The sequence below is a fragment of the Rousettus aegyptiacus genome, unplaced genomic scaffold (genome assembly GCF_014176215.1).
Source record: "Rousettus aegyptiacus isolate mRouAeg1 unplaced genomic scaffold, mRouAeg1.p scaffold_m13_p_3, whole genome shotgun sequence".
Lineage (NCBI taxonomy): Eukaryota > Metazoa > Chordata > Mammalia > Chiroptera > Pteropodidae > Rousettus > Rousettus aegyptiacus.
The window spans coordinates 136290317-136307971 of record NW_023416306.1 but is presented as its reverse complement, the minus strand read 5'-3'; the positions used below and the strand labels follow the sequence as shown (position 1 = coordinate 136307971).

The following is a 17655-nucleotide window of genomic DNA, read 5'->3' as shown; positions in this document are numbered from 1 at the left end:
ATGTAGGATTTTTTTAATGCTAGATATTCTCAAGGCCTTATTTCTTGAATGTATTTTTTACAATTTTTATCTTCAAATTAGTCACGTATTTAGTTGTTTATGTTTGAATAAATGCTATTATTTAATAACCAAACAAATGTTGGCTTTCAACTCATGTTTGGTCATTCCGCGAGCTTTTTAAAGGATGCCTTTTTGAGAATATTTTTAAAGGCAGGTTATGCCATCAGCCATTTGCTTAAACACTTGAAAAACCTCTTAAAATCCGAAATTCCTTACGTGGACATTTTGGTGGACTTTAGGGAGGGACAGTCATTTGCGCTCTAAATCTCTCTCTTGGTCCGTCTGTTCTCCCAAACCCATATAATCCTTAATCTGTCAACTGGTGTGTGATGTGAGGAGAAGCTAGGGCTCCTTTCTGCCCTAGCTTTTTTCATCTAGGAGTTGTTTGTGGGGAGAATATTTTTAATTTTAAATCTGTTCTAACAGCAAACCCATCCTCCAATCCAGATGTTTGCTTCACATTGACAAGTCAGACCGGGAAACAGATGAATAGAATAATTGGCAGGAAGAGGCTGATTATCATGAGGAAAGAAATACGAACACGCTCACAGTAATCAGGCATTTCAAAAAAAATTCAGAGGCACCTATTGCAAGCCGATTGGAAATATTAGGCAATCTTGAACAAACTCAGTTTCTGTTTTGTCATTGAGAAGCCCACAGTATTGCAAAGACCCAAGTCGTAATTTACGTTAATACCTATTTTACTAGACGGGCACACAGGTATTAAATTATGGGTTTTAAGAATTTTGCTTTATCTCAGGGGAAGATAGTAACACAGGTAAGTTTTTTTTTTAATCTTTGGTTCTTTCTCTGATGGGTTTACTTTTCTAACATGCACAACCCATGCAGAACTCCCATTTCATCAGAAATCCACCATTCCTGTTACAGAGGCAAACATTTGCTGTCCTTTCTCTAGGCATCTTAGGGGGAAAATAAACTACTAGTGTTTTCTTTTCAGTGTGGCATGATTTTCAAATGATAATACTTTCTTTTTCTTCCCTTCAGGAAAACCAGGAACAACTGGTAACTGTCATGGAGGAACGAATGATTGAAGTTGAACAGAAATTGAAACTGGTGAAAAGGCTTCTTCAGGAGAAAGTGAATCAGCTCAAAGAACAAGTGAGCCTCCCAGGTCATCTCTACCCACCCACCTCACAGTCTACTTTTAACTCCAATTTTACATTCCTTTATTGCCATTAATTTTTGTTGTCTAATAAAGGCAAATTCTATGAATGTACAGGAGAATTTAGGATTCACTCTCCCCATACCACTTCAAAAATTATGTGTTATACATTATTTTTTTCAAAGTTCTTATAAGGTACATTATTCATCCACAATTTTTAAAAAATGTATTTGTTAACAGTGACTCAGGTTTTTGTGTGTTGGTTTTTTTTGGTTTTTTTAGGCCCAACACAGGAAATATCTCTAGTTAAATAAGCAGAAAATTTATATTGGTAAAAAATTGTAAGATGTTAAGTAGAACTTTAGCTTTCATGTTTGTAACAGCTATGACAACCTCAAAAAGTACTTTATGACTATAACCAGACTCAAAAGGCTATGCTTTGAATTAGAACCCACACCCTGAATTCCAAGACTGCTAAGCATCTTGAACCTTTTCACCTGCTGGGGGCAGGTGTAGCCTATTTAGAATTTATATGTTCATCCACTGAAGAGATATGCAAAAGGGAATACTTTCTAGGAAAGTTTTATAGCTTTTCTGGAAACTGAGATTGAGTTGAACTGATGGGAATAGGAGGGAGGAAATTGCCGCACCTTGTTTTCTAGATACTTTAAATTTAAGAATACTCTCAAGAGAGGGTCTTAACACAGAGGTAGATTGTAACTTTCTTTTGCCCTACATCTTAATACACAGAATGGAAAAAAAAAGGTCCCCTACAATAAGCATTTATTGGATCAGTCCTTTCATTCATTTATTCAACACATAGTTACTGTGTACCATGTACTGTTCTAAGCATTAGAACAGCTAACAAAAAAATCTCTGTGTGCATTGTAGTTCATTTACAAAGTACTGAGCACTTGGCTAGATAGTAGTTTTCAGAATTAAAGGAAATGGGGTCTACTCTGTTTTCAGTAGAGGAGAACACTAGAAATACTTGATCCAGCCCCCAGGAGTTTAAAGAAGGTTTCCTGAAGGCCTCTTAACGCTAGTATTGAGGGTCGAGTAAGATTTTAACAAAGTGAAGAAATATGGGAAGGGCATTTTAGGCTATGGAAACATCATGGAGTTATGACAGCATATGGGCGGGACATCTACAAACAGTGGCATTAATAGTTTGGCATAACTCTGTCCTGAAAGAAGCAGAAGAAACTAGAGAGAGAGGAGCTAGCAGTAGAAAGCCTTATATATGGAGCCATGGAGTTTGAATTTCATTCTGTAGGTAATAAAGAGCCATCAAAGTGTCTTCTAAGGAAAGGAAGGAAGGGAGGGAGGAAGAAAAAGTTATATTACAACAGTTCCAAAGAAAGAAGGTTACTATGTTATACTTGCCAGTCATATAGGTTTGGGGCTTCTATAGTCTTTATCATTGCCCTGTGAAATGCTAATAAATTAAACACTCGTCAGTTCTCTATCCCTATAAACATTTATACTTTCAGATGCCCTGCTTGAAATTGGATGTAAAATGAAGAGTTAATGAGAGAAGTGGGATCAGAAGATATTAACAGTAGCAATAATAAAATCATCCCAAAGCCACTGACAAGTTTTCCCACCTTAACCTAGATTATATATTCTGACCACAAAGATTAGACTATATCTTCTAGACAAGGCTCTAAGCAAAAGAGGAAGAGTTAAGGAAGAGTAACTGCCCAAATCTTATCTCTTTGTTATAATACATGAGCCAATTTTTTTAAATAATCAGGAGGTTGCATCTGTTAAAAACAGAGTTAAACACAGTCACACCCTATACCTCAGAAACTGGTTATAAAAGTATTTTGATATTTTTAGAGAATGAATAAAAGAATAATACCTAATTTATTTGGGGAAAAAACTTTTATTTTTGAACCCTCAAATATCTATTTGTTCTTTTCATCAGTGACTTCTAAACATATTATGCCAAGAAACAGCTTGAAATAAGTGGATTTGCTCCACTTGTATCTTTGATGCCAGTCTGATGTTTTAAAGCTTTATTGTAAAATAAAAGAATATAATTGATAGAACCCATTCGCCTTTATTAAAAAAAACTGTCCTTATGTCAGACTTCAAAGAATTATGGAAATGGAGTCAAGATGTTTTTGGTTCTGTTTCTAGCTCTGCAAGAATACTAAAGCAGATGCGATGGTGAAGGATTTGTATGTTGAAAATGCCCAGTTGTTGAAAGCTCTGGAAATGACTGAACAGCGACAAAAAACAGCAGAAAAGAAAAATTACCTCCTAGAAGAGAAGATTGCCAGCCTCAGTAATATAGTCAGGAATCTGACACCAGCACCATTGATTTCTACACCTCCCTTGAGGTCATAGCAAAGCCAAAGGATACATTCGTATTTGCGCACTTTACTTAAATGGATGGAACATTTCAGTAGGTTCTCTCAACATTTTTTTTTAATTTAAAAACCTTTAATAGATTAAAGCTAAGCCTAACCTAAAACTGCCAGCAATATAATTGGAGTCTTCATTCATTGTAATGAGTTTTCCTAAATGGACTCTAATGGGAGTTGCAAACAAATATTCACATATTTTACTGTTTGAATTATTCCCAAGTTTTGAATTTTCAAAAAATATTTTAATAGCCACCAAGAAGGTGGATATTGAAAACAATTCAAGAACCTTAAAACTCCAGTTGTGAATGAGTTTTTAAAACTAATTATGTACAAATCGCTCTAAATTCCAGATATTTTAAGTTTGAGATCTGTCATTTTGATGTTTATTTTAAACCCAATGTGTGTCTTCTTACACACTTAAATATGGAAAAATCATTCTGTTTCTAATAGTTTGGTTCTTTGAGTTAATTGGTAGACTATTTGGTAACAGAAACTGGGCTCAATAACCATTGAGGTTAGAAAAGCCAGAGTTCATAGAACTCTACCTTCTAACACCTGTAACCACTCTTGATGTAATACGGATATAAAACTAGTTTACTCAACTGGACTGTTAACTAATGTTGAAACTTAACTTTCTTTAAACAGCCTTTTTGTCCCCTTGTAAGTTTTCATTTGGGAGCGTGTCTTCTAACAATGGATAAAGCCACATTCTTATAGCATTTGAACTATACGAAAAGCATTGAACAAACCACTTTGAAGTAAACAGCTACTCTTAGGAGTAAGCACACCATGTAGTTTTCTCTCTAAAGTATTAGAGTTCATGAACTTACATTTGGGGTTGCCTCAAGAACTCAGGGAATGATACTTTAACTGTCTTCCTGAAACACTGTAGGGCCTCTAAGAATTTGAAATGTATAAATCATATGATCTTATTTATTTGTCTTATATTTAGAACTGTAGTAGAATTTTTATTTCTAAACCTTTAGTGACTGTAATCTTCTGAAAAAAGGGCCTTGATTAAAGAGTTAAAAGCTTCTTCTAACTTATAGAAGAATTATTATCATTTGCTCGTTTGTGTAAATAGGTCAGAATTTCCATACTTCCTGTTCTTCCCCACATCAAATATGATAAGAAGTTTTTACTGTGATAAGCATTGCCATGCCATTCTGTGGTAAAGGAGTGCCGAACAGGATTTCTCATTCAGTCTCAAGATCAGAACTACATAGAACAGTAAACATTTTAGATTGGATAACTTTGTATCCCACAGGGAAAATCTAGTTGTAGCCTATATTAGCCAGGTATTTATTTTTGTGGGAGAGCAATTAGATTTTAAAAAATTCACTTTGGTGTATCCAAGGAAGGCCAAACCCATCAATTTATAAGAGGTATAACAGCAAAATCAAACTTTTTATAGACAGAAACAAAAGATGAAGCAAACTGCCTGAGAAGTCACATAATGTCAGAAACTCAATCTCAACAAAATATTACTAGTAAATGCAACTACTTTTACAGCATTGGATTTAACAGTCTTTTTCACTTAAAACTGAGTAGGCCTAGGCTAAGCTAAATATCTGCAGTGTACTTAGGTGATATGCTTCAAGTTACTCAAGGTTATTGACATCAGAACTGAACACCAAGCACATTTCTCAAATAGCTGACTTAGCATGTTATCACAAGTGGTGTTTTTCATTTTTTACATTATAAAAACTATAGGTTAATTTGTTTATTTCTTATAAATCTGTATTTATATGTATATAAAATGCTGTACAATGAATGTGAATATGACTCTGGAAAGTTTTAGACTATATTTAGAATCCCTTTATCCAAAATCAAAATGCTGCTCAAATGAAAGTTAATTTAACCAACATCTAGGTGCTTAATTCCTTGTTTTACACTTATAAGATTGGGAAAAAGATCAATGTGAGAAATATATAGTTACCTTAAATTTATACATTTGTGCAGCAGTTTATTTTTGTAAAGGAGTTTATAGTGGGAATTTAACTGGCAATCTATAATATTGCTTATAGCTTTTAAAAGGCCTTTAAAAGAGATTAAACTATTAAGTGTTTAGATTTTGCTTTCAGACTTTATTATAGCCCTCTTTAAAATCACAAAGTATTATTTTATAAGTGTTTGTAGCTGCTTGTTTATAAAAAGCACTGGTTAAACTTTCTTTCGATTTCCTAAGAACAGTTATTTAAATTGTCTTTAAAAAGATAGGCTCGTCATGTCACAAAGTTTGCCTTTGTGACCATACATTGCACTAAGAGGAAAATACAGAGTAGTAAAACCTAAATTTTTCTAGTTTGCGTTCTTCTGCTTTTTAGAAGCCTGGGCACTTAAGCCCAAATTTCTGAAGGGAGAGTAGAGGGGAGGGGTAGAACAACCACACTTCTTTATTTTTCTAAAACTCTTGATAAATCCAAGTTTTAAAAACTATTTTAAATGCATATCCTTCCCAGAAGCTTCAAATGAATTGCTTATGTATTTGATCTTAAACATATTTTACATAAATAGATCAAGTCCTAGGCTTTCAAGGTATAGGACGAGCTGTTACAGGCCTAGTATTTCAATAATGTACCAACACCCAGGCAGGTATTATTGTAAGAAACTTTTTCTGGAGAATGAGTAAGACTTTATGGTGGATTTTAACATATAAGAATGAATTTTTTTATTTTTGTAACTTCTTTATTTTCTGAGTGAAGGAAAAGAGAAGTATGTTGCTATTGTCAGCATCTTAAAGGTATTCCCAATCAAGGCAAGTACTGGTTTTGAACGGATTACGTGTAATGACTCATTAGAATGATAATTATACAAGTAAGCCAAAAACCAAGTCAAAGCCTAATAACCAAAGCATTCTACATTTAAAACTTATTCGCTATATCATGTTTGAACCTATTTGAACATCTTAGCATTGTAAAACAGTTTTGATTTTATGGCATGTAGATAGCTGTTTAATATTAAATCCAAGTTAGCTTTTCGTTTCTCAGCTTTTCCAAAAGATATGTTAAATTTATTCTTATGGGAAGACATTATCACTGCATGATTTAAGGGAACATTGATTTTGTGAAGGAAAACTTGAGTTCATATAAAGCCATCTCTAGGATTCTTCTCAGATAAAGATTAATGTGTATGTATGTATTTATATTGATTTTATATATTTCACCTTAGCCATTCTATCCTAGAAAGATTTTAATGTGAGCTCAAAGTGTAAATAAATTACTTTGCAAACATGGCTCTTGTTTTCTATATACCCTGAACTTTTATAAACAGTTGCAGTGTATTTATCATTGGTATTTAGAGTGAAAACATCAAAATTTTGCACTAAAAATTCTACAAATGCAGAATCTCAGCCCTAACTCCAGACCTAATGAATCAGATTATGCATTTTTAAAATGACCCCCCAAATGATCCATATGTGATTTGAAGCACTGGTACTCCATTTCTGTCACAGAATTGATGCTTTCACACCAGCTAGTTTATGTTTCCTGTCTTTGATGTGGTTCATAATTTACTTCTAGAATCCTGATTTAATCAGGCAAGGCCCTGCTTGAGATTTGGGGTGCTTCAGAGGTGGCTTTATTTCACTTTGCCACCTTTATGGATGACTCAGACTTTTTTACTTGAGCAGCTTGTGAAGGATGAGCTATGTACAGTTAAAGACACAAAAGTTAACCTGAAAACATTAATATGCTGAATACTGAAATGTAAAATAGAAATGTTGGCCAAGTTAGACCCATCTCATTAGCCTTGTTTTATTTTCAGATCTTTTATACCAACTTCACGCTACCTTTATGAAGTAAGAATTACTATTATCCCCATTTTACAGATAAGAAAAGTGCAAAATTGTGACTTACTCAAGGCCGTATGGCCTGCTACGTAGGAGACTTAGGACCCAAAGCTCAGGTTTGTCCGTATTAATATGTTGCAACACGTATCAATTTCTACTTCTGGCAAACAATATCTAATCAATGTAGATTGAATAACTACTATGTGCACTACACTCTAAAGAAAAATATAAAACATTCCTGACTTTCTGTTTATGATTTGATTGGGCTAGACTAGTAAAATTTATGCAAAAATTTTAGGAAAAAATACATTCATACATTCAGGAGCCCCAAAGGGCTGTAGAGAACAGATATTTCTCTTAAAGGGCTCAGGCGGTGACTCACTTTCCCCAAGGCCCAGTACAAAAGCAGGAGCTTGCAAGTGCTTAGACTGCATATGAAGGAAATTCATTTGCTAATCTTAAAGCATCTACCAGGAGGGCATGAGCCTATTGAGATTCTCTCCAGGGATGTGGGTGCTGGTGGGCACATTTTTGCACTCTCCCCTACCTTGCTAGTACCTGCAGGTATTCCTGGGCCCAGCATTCTCCCACTGCCCAGCAAAAGCCAACAAGTGCAAGTTAGCCCTGCACTCTTTCTTGGTGCCATGAAAGCCAGTTGGAGCATGAAGTCCACACAGGGGATGCTCTATGATCTCTTGGGTATGGTACCCAGGGGAGTTTTTGTCTCTGGTTCGCACAGGACTTTAACAATTGGAGATACAGTCTATGGCCATGCCGCCCTGAACGTGCCCAATCTCACTATTATTGTGCTCTCCCTCAGCCTCTTAAAGCATCTACCAGAGGGATGTGAGCCTCTTGAGATTGTCTCCAGGGATGTGAGTGCTGGGGGGCACATTTTGCACTAGGGCTCACCAGTACATTTCAGAAAGGATCATAATACTTGTCTAAAGCCCCGATTTTTGCAACTGTCACTCAAGGAACAACTCTGGATCACCTGGTCTGGAGGCCAGCAAGGTTTATTGCAGCCCCATGAGATTATATATATTTACATATTTTAAAAGCTACTGCCTGAGAGTCTATCTTCCGATTAGCCTAAAACTAGGTGCTGACTGAGATTCCAGCAAAAGCAACTCTGAAAGGGAAGTTCATAGAACTACAGGCCTACTTCAAGAAACAAGAATCTCAAATAAACAATCTAACATCACATCTACAGGAACCATAAAAGAACCAAAAAATCCCAAAGTTAGTAGAAAGAAAGAAATAACAAAGATCAGAGCACAAATAAGTGAACAAGACTAAAAAGACAACAGAAAAGATCCGTGAAACTAAGACCTGGTTCTTTGAAAAGACAAAATTGGCATACATTTTGTTAGATTCACCAAGAAAAAAATAGAGGGCTTAAATAAATAAAATTGGAAATAAAAGGTAAAGTTACAACTGATAAGCAGAAATACAAAGGACAACAGACTAATATGAACAATTATACGCCAACAAATTGGACAACCAAGCAGAAACAGGTAAATTCCTAGAGTCATACTCTTCAAACACTGAATCATGAAGAACTGGAAACTCTTAATAAACCAATAAATAGTAAGGAGATTGAATAAGTAATCAAAAACCCCGTAACAAACAAAAGTCTAAGACTGTATAGCTTCACTGGTGAATTATACTAAACATTTAAAGAAGATCTAATACCTTCTCATCTCAAACTCTTCCAAAAATTTGAAGAGGAGAGAATGCTTCCAAACTCATCTTATTAGGCTAGCATTACCCTGTTACCAAAACCAGATAAGGACACTACAAGAAAACAAAATTACAGTCCAAAATCTCTAATGAACATAAATGCAAAATCCTCAACAAAATATTAGCAAACCAATCTAACAATACATTCAAAGAATCATAAAACATGATCAAGTGAGACTTATTCAAGGGATACAAGAATGGTTTAACATCTCCAAGTCAATCAATGTGATACACATTAACGCAATGAAGAAAAAAATTATATCATCTCAAAAAACACCGAAAAAGCATTTGACAAAATTCAACATCCATTTATGATAAAAACTCTCAACAAAGGTATAGATGCAACATACCTCTACATAATAAAGGCCTTATATGAGAGCTAACATCATCCTCATTGGTGAAAAGCTGAAAACTTTTCCTCTAAGATCAGGAACAAGAGAAGGATACCCACTCTTGCCACTTTTATTCAACATAGTATTGGAAGTCCTGGCCAAAAAAATTAGGCAACAAAAAGAAATCAAAGGTATCCAAATTGGAAATGAAGAAGTAAAAGTGTATTTGCAAATGACATGATTTGACCCACCAAAAAAACTGTTAAAACTAATAAACAAATTGAGTAAACTGGCAGGGTACAACATCAACACACAAAAATCTGTTGCATTTCTGTACACTAACAATGGGCCATCAGAAGGAGAAATTAAGAAAACTATCCCATTTATAATTATATCAAAAATAATAAAACACCTAGGAATAAATTTAACCAAGGAACTGAAAGACTTGTATAGTGAAAACTATAAGACATTGATGAAAAAAAGTTAGACACAAATAAGTGGAAAGCTATTCCATACTCAGGAACTGGAAGAATTAATACTGTTACAATATTCACATTACCCAAATCTGTACATTCAATGCAATCTTTATCAAAATCCCAATGGCATTTTTCACAGGAATATAACGAGCAATCCTAAATTTGTATGGAACCACAAAACTATGAACAGCCAAAAAATCTTGAGAAAGAGGAACAAAGCTGGAAGTATCATTCTCTCTGATTTCAAACTATATTACAAAGCTATAGTAATCAAAACAGTATGGTGTTGGCATTAAAAAAAGACACATAGGTCAATGGAACAGGATAGACAGCCAGAAATAAACTTACCCATATATGGTCAATTAATTTATAACAAAGGAAGCAAGACTATACAACCTGGAAAGGAAAGTCTCTAAATGGTTTTGGGAAAACTGCACAGCCAGATGCAAAAGAATGCAACTGTGCTACTATCTTACACCATACACAAAAACTAAAACTGGATTAAAGACTAGACTGCAAGACCCAAACCCATAAAACTTCTAGAAGAAAACTTAAGAGGTAAGCTCCTTGACATCTGTGTTAGTGGTGATTTTTTGGATCTAACTCCAAAAACAAAGGCAACAAAAGCAAAAATAAACAAGTGGGACTACATCAAACTAAAAAGCTTCTGCATAGCAAAGGAACCAACAAAATGAAAAGGCAACCTATTAAGAGGAAGAAAATATTTACAAGTCATATATCTGATAAGGGGTTAATATCCAAAATATATAAAGAACTCATAGAACTCAATTAACAACAACAACAAAAAATGGGCAGAGAATCTGAACATTTTTCCAAAGAAGACATACAGATGGCCAATAGGTACATGAAAAAATGCTTAACATCACTAATTATCAGAGAAATGCAAATCAAAACCACACTTTCTTGTTAGTGTGCCAAATAGCACCCAACCATTATTTCCAAGTCACAATTCCAAATTTTTAAAGAATCTGATTGACCAGGTGGGGAGGTGGGGGATGGGGGGGGGTCTTTCCATAATTCAATCAATTATGGCGTGTAAGAGTCAGGGTCTTGGGATACAAGCTGCAGAGGCCACCACATGAGAGAGAATACTCTCATAGATAAGTGCTTAGCAGTTAGTGAGGGAGATTTGGGCTAAAGATGTGTAGGCAGTGGATAAAAGTGGCTTTAAGTGTAGGATTTCAAAGACAGATTTTCCTGTTTGCTCACATTTTCATTGGAGTATACTGCTATTCAAAGATAAGCACCATGTTAAAATGCCACCTAATGAGTCACTAACTATTGCTTGTTATTCCTACCTTTTGTCCTTGTCCACTGTCCCACTCTTTTGTCCTGATCCCTACACATTCTCCAGCTATCACATATAGAGTTTGATCAGGGTGTCTGTCCAGTCACAGTGGGTATAATAAATGTAACCCTCCATATCCAACTGAAGCAGCACAATCTTATAGCTACTTATTTAAAATACTTCAAGAGAAGGCAAAAAACAAAGGTCTTAAAATATATTAAGAAGATTTAAATTTCGTATTAAGATCGTGCTTAAAAGAAATTCTATTGAACTTTTTCCTTTTATTTTTCCTATCTTCCTTTCCTCTCTTAGACTGGTGTAGGAGCCCTTCCAATACGCTTGCATAAGCACCTTGTGCATTTCCAGGTGAAGCAGGTACCACTCTGTATAACTGCCTACTGACTTGTCTGATCTCCATTAGACTCAGATCTTTTCAGACAAGAACTAGTGTCTAATTGATCATGATATTCCTCATTCTCAACTCAATGCCTGAAACAAAATTGGTACTCAATTAATATTTATTATATGGATGGAAGAGTATATACATTTCTATTTTGAGTTTCTCATCCTGTGATGGCACGCATATACATAAAATGATTAGCATATGTACTAATGATGTTCATCTCAGTCTTCTCTTTATTAAAGGATATGTTTTTAAAATGTATTAGCAAGGAATTGAGGACAATTTTCCAAGTAATTTAAGAAAAATAATCTTCCAGCACAATAAAAATCAAGTGTTGTATTCCAGAAGTTGAAAGAGTACATTTCCTTTTCAGGCCCATAAATCACAATCTAATTATTCTGACAATAAATAATACAAATTCATGACATTTATTCAGATTAATGGTTTGTAAACATTGTGTAACAAGCTAAATATCACTTTTTCTATAGAAAAGGACAAAATTCTAGCAGATTTTTTTTTGCTAGAGATGCTTGACTTATCTCACACAATGTTATAATTGTTTAATTTTTGCTACTCAATAAGTTGCAATATTCTCATTTTTCTGATAAAGCAAAAACTTAAAATCTGGTTCATGATCTGATTGCATGTAGTGGGGTAAGCCTCTGCCTCTAGGTTTGTGCTTGACACGATTTAAATGTTTTCCTTCAATAAACTGTTACCCACCTGCTTGAACCTAAAAATCTAATAATAAAAGAACACCAAGGCTCTTTATTTTTATACTCCTGTTCATTAGACATGTAGTTTAAAATGGAGGTAGTTATGGGCTAGGGCCACTTGAAAACAATCCATTATAATTTTCTCCCCAAACAGAAATAACTTTGCATCTTTCTAAATTCAAAGATACATATTTTAAAAGATTAAGATTTGTAAAAAGAGCATATAAAAAAAGTAAACATTACCTCAAATCCTACCACCCAGTGGTAGCCATTGTTAATATTTCTGCAGCCAGAGAAAAAGACATATCACAGAGAGGAAAAAAGGATGACAAAAGATTTTCACTAGAAAGACTGCAAGCAAGAAGATATTAGAATAACATTTATAAAGTACTGAAATATGGGGATCAAATATATGATAGCTGAAGGAAACTGGACTTTGGGTGGTGATCACACAATAGAATATATAGATGTCAAATGATAATGTACACCTAAAAATTATATGATTGTATTAACCAATGTTACCCCCAATAAACTTAATAAAAAAATTAAAATAAAATAAAAAACACTGAAATATAATAAAACTGCTAGCCTAGAATTCTTTATCCTATGAAATAAAAACAAAAAAAATTGTTTTAAAAAAACCCAAAAAGTGAAATAAGGACTTTTCTAGACATAAGCAAGCTTTAATAGTACATCACCAGTAAAGCTGCACTATAAGAAGTGTTAAAGGAAATTGTTTACAAAGATAGAAAATGATACTAACTAGAAAAGAAATCTGGATCTAAACAAAAAAAAATAAAGAGCACTGAAAATGCTAACTACATGGGCAAATGTATTTTTTTTTCTCTTGGTGGCAAATTCAGTAGCTTTAACAATATAAATCTAACAGTTTTGTAAGTCAGAAGTCTAATGCAGTTCTCATTGGGCTAAAATCAAGGTATAGGCAGGGTGCATTCCTTTCTAGAGTCTTTAGGAGAGAATCTATTTATCTTTTCCAGCTTATAGAGGTCACCAACATTTTTTGGCTCATGGCCCTACTCTTTCATCTTCAAAGTAGGCAGCATTTAAATTCTCTGACTCTTTCCCCATACTCACATCTTCCTTTGGTTACAGCTGGAAAAAAGCTACCTGCTGTTAAGGACTTCTGTGATTAAATTGGGCCTAGCTGAATAATCCAGGATACTTTCCCCATCTCAATATCCTTAAACCAATCATGTTTTCAGAGTTCCTTTTGCATATAAAAAGTAGCATTCACAAATTCTGATTATTAAGATATGGACACCTTTGAGGGACTATTAGTCTGTCTACCACAGATATAGAAGACTTGAACACTACCAAATGCATATGAAACATTTACCAACATAGACAAGTTCTGGGCCATAAAACAAGTCTCAATACATTTAAAGGGAGTCAAGTCATATAAAATACATTCTCTTTTAAAGGGATTTTACCAAGTAAGACAAACTCCCAAAACTCAATGTTAAATAAACCCAAAGATTTGAACGAGTACCAAATAAAATATAAGAATGGCAAATAAGCACATGAAAAAAAATTCAACATCATTAGTTATTAGAGAAAAGCTAATTAAAACCACAATGAGATACTATTAAGTCCTTATTAGAATGGCTAATAAGAAACAACTGAACAAAGCAAGTATGAGTGAGGATGATAAGACTGTAAAATGGTGCGACTACTTTGGAAAACATTTTTTCAGTTTCTTACACAGTTAAAAATATACCTACCACATTACCCAGTCATTGCTTTCCTAAGCATTTAACCAAGAGATATAAAAGCACATGTTCATACAAAGGCATGTACATGAATGTTTATGCAGCCTTATTAATAATGACCAAAACCTCAAAACAATCCAAACATCCATCGATAGATGAATGGATAAACAAATTGTGGCATAGCTATACTATTCCAATGAAAAGGACTATGTTATTGAACATACAACAACATAGATGAGTCCTAAAATAATTATTTCGAGTAAAAGAAACAACAGAATAAAAGTACAGACTGTATAATTTCACTTACATAAACTTCAAGCACCTGGAAGGGAATCTATAGTGATATAAAACAGACAAGATGGAAATTTGGAATGAGTAGAAAGGGGAAATACAAAAGGAAACAAGGAAACTTTTTTTGGTGATGGCTATGTTAATTATCCTAATTGTAGTGATGGTTTCTCAGGTTTTATAGTGTCAAAACTTATGCAACTGTATACTTTAAACAGGTGCATTTTATTGTAAAACAATTTTACCTCAATAAAGCCATTAAGAAAAAAATGAAAGGGTAACCTGATGGAAATTTGCATTAGAACGCAGGTGGAAAAAGAATGAGGAAGAATGTGTTAATTATGATCTGTGTTCAAGTGTCTGCATATTAATCTATATAGTGTGATATTCCTATCCCTTTCCTATAATTTTTTCCCAATTGCTTCTCTCATTTTGCTAACAGAATTGCATATCGGATTGCCCTTTTACCATTAGCTATAGCGGATTCCTGATATCTTTACACCTACTGCTTGGTGCTGTTCATTTTTTAATTCCAAAACACATACTATGACACTCAACCTAACTCAGAGGGCTCAGAGTGGAATTTAAATATTTCTTTTAAAAAAATCGGTAAAATTATTCTTCAGTGCCTTCTTAACTGAAATTCATCAACATTGTTAATATATACTTTTGTGGATCTATCAGGTTCAGGCTATATGAGATGAAAACAGAGGTAGAGTACATATTTTATACCCTAGAAAAGTTAACAGACTATATGAAAAAGGATATAGACATTAAAAAGTAAAGATTAAACAGAGACATTCATATACTGCTAACGAGAAATTTGGTAATCTACTTGTAAGCTCTTTGTGTTAATTTCCTGATGTAACAAATCATCACAAATTTAGTAGTATAAAACAACACAAATTTATTACTTACATTTCTAGAATTTAGAAGTTCAAAATCAGTCAGACTGGGCTAAAGTCCAGATGTCAGCGGAATGGTTACTTCTGGAAGCTCTGAAGGGAAATTGTCCTTGACTTTTTCAGCTTCTGGAAGCTACCTGTATTCATTAACTCATGGCACCTTCTTCACGTTACAGCAAACTCTTGCTTCTATCATCATAAAGCCTATTCTTACAAGGACTCTTGCAATCACATTGGACCCACCTGGAAAAATCCAAAATAATCACCCCATCCTGAGATTCTCAACTTAATCACATATGCAAAGTCCCTTTTACCATGTTAACGTATTCACAATGCTTCTCCATTATCTGGACCAGCCTATACATGGATCTTCATATTATACTCAGTAGTGTCAATGGTTCAAATATTATTAATATTACCATTAGAATTCAACAAATTTGGGATTAGATGGGAGCAGTTTTTATGTGAGAGATGTTGTGTTTGTTTATGGGGTAAGAGAAATAGAGACAGCAAAGAAAGTAGGTTGAAATTCCTTTTTATTTTCCTACATTCTCAGTCATCCTAATTCCAAATCAGAAATATCATCATAATTGTCACTGGAAAGATCAATGATACTATAATTAAGAAAATTGTCTTGATTACCAGGTATGATCATTCAGTTCTGTAAACTAATGCATGTGATATCCATGCCATGGCATGCAAGTCTATACACGCTCTAAATTTGGAGGAGTCTATTATGGAAATGCTGAGGTTAAATTTGTTTAGAGGCCTATTATCGCTGCGACTTTAACAGTGAAGCACATCAGCAAAATACAATATTTGAATGTTACTACCAAGTGATTTGAAATAGAAGTTCCAAATAGAACTTCTCAGTAGAAGTTCTAGCAATCCAGATGTCTCCGAGCAATTCATGAATCATAAGAAAACTGTTATTTTTATGCCACTTATTATTATCTATTCCTCTTCCTTTTCTACTGATTCCTGGGACATTTCCTTTACCCTTTTCAATGGCCCATAGTTTTGTTTTGTTTTGTTTTTTTGTTGTTGGTTTTTTTTTTTTTTTTTTTGCCATATTCCATATCTTCTGACATGCCACCTTCACATTACTTCTTTAATTCCACCACTTCCGCTTCTACTCTACCACTGTTTAATGTGGTCTCACCTGGTAATTTATCATTTAAAACTCTTGAAATTCCTCTCTGACCACAACCTCCAGTTCATGCCCTCCCATTTCCTCACTCCACTGAATCTGTTCTTTGTCTACATTGTTATTTCTAGTCCTCAATCCTGATCAGTATGAGATAAACAGCATCACCAGCCAAAGACAAAGAATCTGGATATTTAACGTTCCGTTCAGACCTGCCTTGACTAAAAGCATGATTTGGGTTAAGTTTTTAAAGATATTAAGCTATTTAAAGTAAAATCTTTTTAAGTTGTAATGACATGGGAAAACATAAGGCAAAGTCTAAGTTTTTTAAAAACCTAATTCTCACAATTATTTAGACTTTTCTGTATTAAAATGTATTTAATGCTTACCACCAATCCATTTCGACGACTACTCCAATCCCGAGATTTAAATCTTGACTACTCTCTGGTTTGTTGGATTTTATCCTCAAGTATATATTTTCAGAAGAGCCTACAATACTGTAGTCTCCCAAGTTTTTCATGTTTCATTGCCTTTCATTTTCCCATGAATCTTTAGCTTTTATCCTAATTTGTTCCAATTTGTACAGATTTCTTAAATTCCATCTTTCCTAGGTACTTCCTTCTGGAGCCCTCTTAAATCCAATTCCAATATCACTGCATTCCAGCTATACAGCTGTGGAACTGAAACTTAAATTCATTACTCTCCTGAGTTACATTATTTCTTTAATCCCTATTTTTCTATTTTTGTTTTGTTTGTTCTTTGTGTGTAAGAATTTTTTCTCTCATTTTGTTAGAATTTATCTTCCAATAATTTACTAGAACGGGACGTGTGGGAAGTATACTTTCCGAGTTCCTTCATATACGAAAATATCTCTTCTCCCCTTGCTTTTGATTGATAATTTGGGTGGATATGGAATTATAAAATGAAATCGATTTCCTCCATTTGTTTGAAGGCATTGTTCTGTTATCTTATAAGCAGTCCTTGTTGATAATGAAAAATTGGATGCTAGTCTGATTCTTATTCCTTTATAATTGGCCTTTGCTTTTAATGTAGGGAGAAGGTAAGAGAACTAAAATGTTAAATCAAGCTATATTCAGAGACTGCAACATGCTATTCAGCTCTGCAGCCAGGCCAGGAGGACACTCGCAGAACAAAGGAAGATTTCTGCTGGGATTGCTAACAACCCATTCCCCACACCTGTGAAAGGGAAACAGGAAAAACAGTCTTTCAGTGGCTGCCCTACACAAAATAAAATTAT

The 17655-nt window shown here is 34.2% G+C and overlaps 1 protein-coding gene across 8 annotated transcripts in view; it reads left to right on the top strand.

Annotated features, from left to right (window-relative positions):
* The window catches only part of NIN (ninein), an 88682-nt gene extending 84082 nt beyond the window's left edge, over positions 1–4600 (top strand). For 6 of the 8 annotated variants that reach the window (XR_004956186.1, XM_016145801.2, XM_036238215.1 and 3 more), the window contains 2 exons: positions 1066–1179; positions 3329–4600. Coding sequence is in view for 7 of the 8 variants with exons in the window: in XM_016145801.2 (XP_016001287.2) it covers positions 1066–1179; positions 3329–3538 (324 nt within the window). In the remaining variant the exon portion in view is untranslated. Of the gene's footprint in view, positions 1–1065; positions 3238–3328 lie in introns of those variants that run through there. The other 2 variants (XM_036238216.1, XM_016145809.2) reach the window with 2 other exon arrangements.
* Positions 4601–17655: the final 13055 nt, after the last annotated feature.